Source organism: Diceros bicornis, chromosome 39 (assembly GCF_020826845.1).
Source record: "Diceros bicornis minor isolate mBicDic1 chromosome 39, mDicBic1.mat.cur, whole genome shotgun sequence".
NCBI lineage: Eukaryota > Metazoa > Chordata > Mammalia > Perissodactyla > Rhinocerotidae > Diceros > Diceros bicornis.
In genome coordinates, this window is record NC_080778.1 from 28,279,793 (window position 1) to 28,290,000 (window position 10,208).

The 10,208-nt window shown below is 46.7% G+C and overlaps 1 protein-coding gene across 4 annotated transcripts in view; it reads right to left on the reverse strand.

The window, feature by feature from the left end:
• Window positions 1-3,505: 3,505 nt before the first annotated feature.
• LOC131399757 (UL16-binding protein 1-like) overlaps window positions 3,506-10,208 on the reverse strand; it is a 7,725-nt gene continuing 1,022 nt past the window's right edge. For 2 of the 4 annotated variants that reach the window (XR_009217219.1, XM_058534281.1), the window contains exons 2-5: window positions 6,576-6,836; window positions 6,115-6,345; window positions 5,292-5,424; window positions 3,506-4,043 (exon numbers count right to left, since the gene is read on the reverse strand). Coding sequence is in view for 2 of the 4 variants with exons in the window: in XM_058534281.1 (XP_058390264.1) it covers window positions 5,300-5,424; window positions 6,115-6,345; window positions 6,576-6,836 (617 nt within the window). In the remaining 2 variants the exon portion in view is untranslated. The remainder of the gene's footprint in view (window positions 4,044-5,291; window positions 5,425-6,114; window positions 6,346-6,575; window positions 6,837-10,208) is intronic. The other 2 variants (XR_009217218.1, XM_058534282.1) reach the window with 2 other exon arrangements.

Genomic DNA, 10,208 nt, shown 5'->3' on the forward strand with positions numbered 1-10,208 from the left:
TTTGTCCTGGTGATGATAGTTATTCTAATAGGTGTAAGGTGATATGTCATTGTAGTTTTGATTTACATTTCCTTAATGATTAGTGATGTTGAACATCTTTTCATGTGGCTATTGGCCATCCATATATCTCCTTCGGACAAATGTCTGTTCATATCCACTGCCCTTTTTTATTTTTGTGAGCAGGACTAGCCCTGAGCTAACATCCAATGCCAATCCTCCTCTTTTTTGCTGAGGAAGATCGGCCCTGGGCTAACATCTGTGCCCATCTTCCTCTACTTTATACGGGACACTGCCACAGCATGGCTTGACAGGTGGTGTGTTGGTGCGCACCTGGGATCTGAACCTGTGAACCCTGGGCCGCTACAGCGGAGCATGCACACTTAACCGCTGCACCACCAGGCCGGCCCCCCACTGCCCATTTTTTGATCGGGTTGTTTTGTTGTTGTTGTTGAGTTGTGTGAGTTCTTTGTACATTCTGGAGATTAACTCCTTGTAGGATATATGATTTGCAAATATTTTCTCCCAATTGGTGGGTTGTCTTTTTATTTTGATCCTGGTTTCCTTTGCCTTGCAGAAGCTCTTTAGTCTGATGAAGTCCCACTTGTTTATTTTTTCTTTTGTTTCCCTTGCCCAAGTAGACATGCTATTGAAAAAGATCCTTCTAAGACCGATGTCAAAGAGTGTACTGCCTGTATTTTCTTCCAGGAGTTTTATGGTTTCACGTCTTACCTTCAAGTCTTTGATCCATTTTGAGTTAATCTTTGTGTATGGTGAAAGATAATGGTCTACTTTCATTCTTTTGCATGTGGCTGTCTAGTTTTCCCAACACCATTTATTGAAGAGACTTTCCTTTCTCCATTGTATGTTCTTAGCTCCTTTGTCAAAGATTAGCTGTCCACAGACGTGTGGTTTTATTTCTGGACTTTCAATTCTGTTCCATTGATCTGTGTGTCTGTTTTTGTACAAATACCATGCTATTTTGATTACTATAGCTTTGTAGTACATTTTGAAGTCAGGGATTGTGATGCCTCCAGCTTTGTTCTTTTTTCTCAGTATTACTTTAGCTATTTGGGGTCTTTTTTTGCCCCATATGAATTTTAAGATATTTTCTTCTATTTCTGTAAAGAATGTCATTGAGATTCTTATTGGTATTGCACTGAATCTGTATATTACTTTACTTACTTACTTTACTTTAGTGGTATGGACATTTTAACCATGTTTGTTCTTCCAATCCATGTGCATGGAATATCATTCCATTTCCTTTTGTCATCATCGATTTCTTTCGATAACGTCTTATAGTTTTCATTGTATAGGTCTTTCATCTCCTTAGTTAAATTTATTCCTACATATTTTATCTAGGTTTTTGTTTTTATTCCTAGATATTTTATCTAGGTTTTTGTTTTTTTACCAAACATTGATTGGTTTGCAGATGTTGAACCATCCCTGCGTCCCTGGTATAAATCCCACTTGATCATGGTGTATTATCCTTTTAATGTATTGTTGTATTTGCTTATTTATTTTTTTTGTGAGGAAGATCAGCCCTGAGCTAACATCCATGCTAATCCTCCTCTTTTTGCTGAGGAAGACTGGCTCAGAACTAACATCTATTGCCAATCCTCCTCCTTTTTTTCCCCCCCGAAGCCCCAGTAGATAGTTGTATGTCATAGTTGCACATCCTTCTAGTTGCTGTATGTGGGATGCAGCCTCAGCATGGCTGGAGAAGCGGTGCATCGGTGCGCATCCGGGATCCGAAGCTGGGCCGCCAGTAGCGGAGCGTGCGCACTTAACCGCTAAGCCACGGGGCCGGCCCCAATGTATTGCTGTATTTGGTTTGCCAATATTTTGTTGAGGATTTTTGCATCTATGTTCATCAGTGATATTGGCCTGTAATTTTCCTTTTTTGTGTTGTACTTGTCTGGCTTGGGAACAGGGTGATATTGACCTCATAAAATGTGTTAGGAAGTGTTCCATCTTCTTCAATTTTTTGGAATAGTTTGAGAAGGTTAGGTATTAAATCTTCTTTGAAAGTTTGGTAGAATCCTCCAGAGAAGTCATCTGGTCCTGAACTTTTATTATTTGGGAGGTTTTTGATTACTGTTTAAAACATTTTTTGATAAGAGCAAAAATGTACAAAAAGTTGCTAAAATTGCAGAAAATTCTCCTCCAGAAATATTTCAGAGCAAGCTATCTCTCTGATGTCTCATCATGGCCAAACACTTTAGTGCATGTTTCTTACAAACCAGGACATCTCCTAGATTGCAATAATACAGTCACCAGAACAGATTTCATGCCGAGACATTCCTGCCACCTACCCCTCAGACCCCGTTCAATTTTCACCAACATTGTCCTTTCTAGCTAAGGGGTCTGATGAGTTTAGGGATTTTCAGTCTCCTCCTCGTGCTGAAGATGTGGGGGAGGAGTGTTTACTTTGCTCCTTTTGTTGATCTGTGTAATCTTTACAGGAAAGTGGAGAGATTTATATTGAGGTGGCCAGTTTGATTGTATGTCTATCAGAAGTCCGCATTAATACATTTGAAAGATGTAAAATTTTTTCATCCAGCCTTTTGGGTTTTTGATTTTGGGCAGTGGTTCAGATGATCAAATCTGTTGCAGAGAGGAAGAGAAATGTTTCACTAACATTTTTAATATTTGCTCCTTTTCTGTGGAAATTTAGGTTGTTGCTATATTTTGCTATGGCAATACCACTACAATAAACGGCCATATAGCTACAGGCTCTTTGATACATATTTGTAAGACTGGAAGGAACACTGAGACAGCTGTGAGGTAGGATAAGCATATCTTTCACCCTACTAGATAGTGCAAAATTATACAGTGTTTTAAGGTTGATTCATATCAACAGTGCAAGAGAATTCCTGGTATTCCATTTCCTGTTCTCTAGTAAGTGTTGATATAGTTAAAAATATTTCCCACTCTCATGGGCATGTGGGGGTAGCTCATTCTCCTTCTAATCACAGTATTCTTGATTATTTGTGAGATTTACAATCTTTTCCTAGGCTTATTTGCCATGTATTAACTCCTCACATCATTTGCCCTGTATCTTTGAAGAATCAGGCTTGTTCCAATTTATTTGTAGGAGCTCTTTATATATTCTGGATATTGATCCTTTGTCCAAGGGGAAATAAAACAACATTATAAGTAGAGCTGTTCCTGCCGTGCAGACTGACTTCTCATTGAAGGAGGAGAGTCAGGGTGGAAGGATCATAGGAAAGTCACTGCTGGGGTGGGAGATCTGCAGTGAAATCAGAAAGATTCTCCTTGCTTAAGTCCCAGAACATTTTTTTTTGTATCAGGGTATCAGGATAATATTTGAGACAGACAGCAGGACTGCTTGTTATTTTAGGAGTGATCCTTAAATTCTCTGTTTCCACAAGAAATCTAGCAGAATCACTAGTATATTTGCCCCACAGTGTGGAAGAAGAATGAAATGCCATGAATTCTCTACTGAGTGATAAAAAAACATTTCCAAATAATTAAGTTTTTTAGAAAGAGAGGTTTATTTAAATATCACTATAGGGTAATAAATTACAAGGAAACAATCATAAATATCACCTTGTTCTATTGAAAAGTTAATGAGGTTTTCTCTCAGGATAGAGAAAATCTCTCTGAAGTTCTGTAGTCTCACACAATGTTTTTCTGGCAATATCATTTGCAAGAAGAGGCTCACAATGCAGAGAAGAATCTGTTTTTCCACAATCTAAGGAGAAGATGGAAAATGTTCTCTGTTGAGATTTCTTGTTCGAGCAGTTCAAGCGAAGTACAGGAATTCCAATACTGAGCCCCAAGAGCAAGTGGCATAATATGCTCAGCAAAAGTGCTGAATGGGACAATTGCTAAATGCAGTTAGGGACCTGAGATGTTGTATCAACTGTCTCATTGTGATGTGATGGTGGTCTCTGGATTTGTGAGGGCTGAACTCCTGGTGGGCTAGAAATGAACAGCGAGCGATCCAAAGGCGGCCGACCAAAGGGCAGAGTCACTGACATAGACAACACTCTCAGGGCCTTCTTTGTAGGACTGTCAACCTTCAGAAAAGAAACAGTGTTAGTCCAAGTGGCTGAGGAAATCCTGGGTCATGGGTCAGCTCTCCTGGGTCAGCTCCCCAGTCACTCCCCATCTTGAGCCTCGCCCTCTCTGAGGGTCATGTATTCCCCCCACTCATCACCCCCACCCTGGGTCCAACAGCTTGTCCCAACCTCCTCTTCCCTTTACCTCATCACAGGCAGCCCCAGGCCCTGACATCATTCATTTTAGGCTCAGGACTAGAGTGCATAATGAATCAATCTGCTCCCTGTCCTCAGGTCCTGATTCTCCCTCTGGGAGGCCCTAAAGGACCTGGTGGGACCTCTGACGGAAGAGAAGCGCCTGTATCCTGATACCTGTAGCCACGGGGAAGGGTGCAAGCAAACGCCCTCCTTTTCCTTCTCCCCCAGCCTCTTAGCTGGCAGCACACATAGCTCTCAGTGCGAGGGTCCCTGTTCCCGCCTCATCCATCTGGTCCAGCTCAGCTGTGAGCATCAACAGCAGCTCAGTCCCACCTCTCTCCAGAGTCACCTCTGCTCCAGGCAGGGGCCACTCAGTGACTCAGGATCTGGGGTCTGCAGGAGGCTGGCTGCCAGGTGCACACCACAGGCTAAGCCAGAATTCCCCTTGTTCCCTGGAGAACTGGCCTCCTCCTAATCTCACCTACGTAGACTCTACCATTCACCTCCTGCCTCACCTGCTGTGACCCAAGGTACTTTCTGTGAGAGTTCAGCCCTGAACTCCTGCTTTTTGAGTTGAGTCTTCAAGGTACGCACTCCTCTTCCTGGGATGAGACCCAGGCCCCTCTCCTCTTAGCCCTCTGGATGAGTCCCCTTCCCCTTCACACACCCTGTGAAGACACCATGTGGCTCTGACTCAAATGTGAGTACTGCCCACGACTCGTGTGCATGCTGCCCCTGCACCACCTCTTGCTGGGACCAAGGAGACTCTCCCAAAAAGAGGATCTGGTCTGAGTCAGGCCTGACTTTGCTAAACCCCTTTATCAACAGGCCCTAAGCCTTGGTGTGGGCCCCTCCTCTTTCTCAGAGGCCTTACCAGTGATGAGACATGAGAACTCAGGGTCAAGCTTTTCCAAGTTATTGCTATTCAGTGACATGAGGTCTTATTCTCTTGGTCTCATTGCCACGATGAGGAAGTGCAGTGAGGGGGTATGGTTTGGGCAGGGAATTCCCTATTCCCTGTCCTCACTGCGAGCTATCTGACCCTCCCTCTCAATGTGGTCTCAGTACCTGTTACTCTAAAGGACACAGCCTAGGAGGCCCAGGAGAAGAGAGCAGGAGAAAGTCACCGAGAGGATCCAGGTGATGGGTGTGATAGTCATGGCCTTGGATTGGGTTGAAGCTGGAGCTGTGGCTGGTGATGCTGAAATGGAAAGGAAGAGTGAAAGGCCTTGTCCAGACCCCAATCTCCTCTAAGGAGACTCCTCTTCAGCTCCTGCTGCCCCAGAAAATCCTACAATGCAGACATTGTCTACCCTTCTACTTGTGGCAGCCGCTGTGACAGGCCCTGAACTAGGAAGGGAGAGAGGAGATGGGCCCTGTCCCCAGGGGACTCATACAGGCAATGGGGGAAGCAAGGCTTACAATGTAACCAATACTCCTGCTGTGACAGAAGATGAGGTGACATATCAGGATTTTGGTAGAGAAGTCCTCTCAGGAGCTGATATTTGAGGAGATATTGAAATATTTCAAGAAATAGAGAAGAAAAAGAAAAAGGAGGCTAAGGAGAGGAAACTCTAGGAAGACAAGGTCTGAAAACAGAATGATGCCCTCATGTTTGGGGTCAGCAAGATCCACGGTGAGTGGACCAGAGGGATGTGCAGCGAGGAAGAGAAGTCAGGAGGTGAGAAGGGAAAGGAGGAGGTGGAACCTACCTATGGCCCTTCTTCTCCTGAGAAGAACTAACCATGGATGAATCACTTTCTCAAACACACACAAACACAGAAGACACACAGACACACACACACACACACACACACACACACACACACACACAAGGAGTGGTAGGTCACCTCATTCAAGAAAAGCACCAGTCTCTCCTCTTCTCAGTTACCTGTTGTCTCCAGCATTTTCCCCCAGTGCACCAAAAATTGCTCAAACCAGATTCTGCAGTCTCCATTTGAGATATTCCTGAGGGATTTCACCAGATCTTTGTCATTGTCCAACGTCTCAACCACTGTACAGGTTCTGTCACCCGAGCCACACACAACAAAATGCCAGGATGGGCTGGTGCATCCATTGGCTTTACAGGGACATGTCATCCAGCCCTGCAGGATGAGAGGATCTGCCCCCCCCCCATGGAAAGAGGTCAGCCTTTGGTCTTGACAATCCTTTCCCCAACGTGGTGTCCACTCCTCAGGTCCCCTTCATATCTCCTGGTCCTGCTTTGTCCTCTCTGTCTGCCCTGGATGCTGGGCCTCCTGTGTGGGACCAACTTCCAATCTTTACATAAACACAATGGCTTCCTCTCCCACAGAAACTGTTCTACTTCTGCCCTGAGCCTTTCAGACTTACCGCTGGTTGTGGAAATCGGTGGTTTAACGTCAAGCAGCTTCTGTTTGAGCTCTTCCATCAGGTCTCTCAGAGCTTCTGACTGTCCCTTCCAGGTGTCTGTGGCATTCACCTTCATCCCCAGAGGACCGACGGGTTTGACCTCACTACCACAGTGATACTCAAGAAACTTGTTTCCATTGACCTCACCTAGAACCTCACACCATGGTTGTCCAGGTCTGTGCTTAGGAATGACAGTGAAGTTATAACAAAGAGTGTGATCATCTGTGAAGGAAAAACACAGGTCATGTTTGGGCTAGGGTGAAGAGAGCTCCTAGGCATCCCTCCATCTCTGTGACAGCAGGGGCTGGCATGGCAGAGTAAGGACTGCCCCTGCCTGGCCCCTCACCCTCACCAGCTAAAGGCTGGTGCCCCTCCCTTGCTTGAGGTGGAGAAGGAGGTCTCTGCCTGGGAAGAAACCACACATGCACAGACATGTCCCCTCTGTACACCAGGCCAATACCCAGCATCAGTCAGCCCATAACCTTTCCAGGGGCATGACAGGCACCCAGGGAGGAGAAGCCTAGATGCCAGAGGAACGTCAGAATCTAGTCCAGCGTCCCGCGGGGAGATGAGACAGAATGTAGGGGCTGCTCCGGAGGAAGCTGGATCACCATGGGGGTGGGGAGATTTGGAGAAAGGAGGGTTTACAATTATGGGTCATAGGATTTAGCAAGGCCCTGGGTGACGGTGCTAGTCTGCTACTAGGATGGGTCTTGGAAGATTGGAAAAAGGGATTGCCCACACAACGTGACATAGAAAATTGCAAATTTCTGAAGCACATAGTAGAGGAAGGAATCAAATGGCTCAGAGAAGTGAACATGCCAGGGTGGAAAGAATATGAAAAGGCAGAAGTGTCCAGTCAGCGGTGCTCCATGGGAAAGCCTGAAGAGCTGTGTTTCCCAAGCCTATGAGGAAAGCATAGATGAGAAGGGCATCAGAATTCTCAAAAAGCTCAATGACGATTTTTTTTTTTTTTTGGTGAGGAAGATTGGACCTGAGCTAAGATCTGTTGCCAATCTTCCTCTTTTTGCTGGAAGAAGATTGTCCCAGAGCTAACATCCCTGCCAATCTTCCTCTATTTTGTATGTCAGATGCCACCATGGCATGGCTTCATGAGTGGTGCATAGGTCCACCCTGGGATCCGAACCTGCGAACCCCAGGCTGCCTAAGTGGAGCAGCCCGAACTTTACTACTATGCCACCTGGCCGGCCCCTCAATGATGACTTTTGCTCAAGGTCAGAAATGGCGGCAGGAGGTGGCGTTCCCCCAATGGCCTTCCAGAGGTAATAGGGCTAGAAAATGTTGAAATAATAGATGCCAGGTGGAGGTGCTCTATGTCAGAAGCCAAGGAGGTGCAATGATCAAGATAACTAGGAAGATCGGAACGCCAGCCAGGGCATCAAACACCGAGAGCTATGATTATGGCTAACAGAATGGAGTGATCCTACAGGCAAAATCAATGGGCAGCCACGCCTGCAATCACTGCTGGATTTAAATAATGAAACAAACAAAGACAAAACACAAGGATGGATGATCAGGAGGCTGAAAGCAGCCATCCCAACAAAAAGTCTGGATCCTTTGCCCCGTTTTCAGAACTGAGCCACATCTCAGAATGTATTACTAGATGGACAGGCCAGATTCCAATCAGGAGGGACCTATCAACAGGACAGCAAGTGCAAAAGTCCTTCTGGCCTTTTGGCCATTTCACCATTTACTTGGGTAAGTGTGCACTGGGAAGCAGAAATCACCCACACATTCCTATTGGACCTGGTGTGTGAGTTCACACCATCCATGGGGATCTGAAGCATCATCACAGTCACCCTGTTATTGAAGTGGTGCACGAGGGGCCAGGTGATGAATACACACTTATCCCAAGTCTTGTCACAGTGGTGTCATTGGTCAACAGATCCACAGAGTGGTCATTTCACATTCCCCAGATTTGTAACAGGAATGGAAAATATTTACAATTATTGAGTTACTTGTGGGGTGTCGGCAATGTAGTAGGGAATTCAAGTACAATGTTCTCAGACTGTCTTTCCTTTTCTCTAAATAGAATGCTGAAACAGTATCTTATCCAGGATTAGTATCCACCTCAAAACCTTAGAGGATGCAGGGGTGTGATCCCCATCTTCTCTCCATTTATGAACAGCCTGGTCTGAAGACTTTCTGGAAAAGGCTCTATATTAAATATTTCAGACTTTGCAGATCAAAGCCTGTTGCAACTACTCAGCTCTACTGTTGTAGCACAGAAGTAGTCATAGACAACACGGGAATGAATGAGTGTGGCTGCACCTGCCACTAGGGCCCTACAACCCCATAGAACCTATGATACTAGAGCTGTCTGTGGTAGGAAAAGGTGCTGTGTGGAATTCATGGAATTCCTGACTGGAGGATTATGACACAGACCCAGAGGGTCAGAAGCAAGGCCATGACACCAGCAGAGGGAAATTCACAGGATTGAAAAGTGGCTCCTGGGATGGTCCTGGGGCCCAGTAGAGATGAGGCCTCTGGCCATGGGATATCCGAGTTTTCTATAGTGAGCGTCAGTAAGCCAGACAGGTACCGTGGTCCTAAGATAGAAACGATTCTTCTGGCATTGGCGTGAGCAGGGCCACAGGGAACAAACAAGCTGCACAGGCAGGTGGCCCAGATCCTGACGCCAGAGATGCTGCATCCCACCTGTGTCTTCATGGAGCGTCCCTTCTGGCCCCTTTAATCCAAGGAGCCCACTCTACAGAAAGGAGTGGAGCAGGGCCCACACCTGTAGGACCCACATCCTGTCACATTCACTCCACCCAGAGCCACAGGTGGGACGGGGCACCTTTCTGGCTCTTCAACACACAGCTGAGACACCTTGGAGATGATTCCCTAGGGGATGGGGCATCCATATCTGGGACATCATATATACCCGAAATCTGGGGTTAGCACATCAGCACAGGGGCCAAGTCTAGTCCCCCATCCTTTGCACGTTGTCTTTGGCTGCTTTTGCACTACAAAGGTAGAGGTGAGTAGCTGATCCAGAGACAGGTTCCAAATGGGCTGCAAAGATGAAAATGTTCACTGTCTTCTGTTTACAAGACCAGTTTGCAGACTCTTGCCTAAATCAATGACCATTACGATGTTGTCTCTCAACAGGTACATACACGGGTCTGGGGCCTGAAGGGTGGAAGTGGGAGTGCCCTCCTCCCCCTCACTCCCAGGGTCAGACTTTGGGAACATGTGCCTCCCATCCCTCCTACTCCAGGTTCTGGGGGCCAGGTGTGGGGGCTTCTGCTGGACTGTGTCTGTCGGGAGAAAAGGACCCCTAGGCCCCCCATCCCACTCTGTGACAGCAAGAGAGTCTCTGAAGGGCTGGGATGGAGAGCAAACACTGCCCCTGCCCAGCCCCTCCCCCTCAGCGGTTCAAGGCTGGATGGGGGGGATACGAGGGGGTAGGGGGGAGGAGGGGGAGAAGGAGGAGAGAGAAGGGAGGGGAGGCGGAAGGGGAGAGGGAGGGGGAGGAGTGAAGGTTCTGTGGGCCGGGGTGCAGGCTTTCCTGGAGTGTGTCCTCAGGCAAGGGCGAGCTCCCTCAGGTGCGGGAACGTCCCCTGTCCC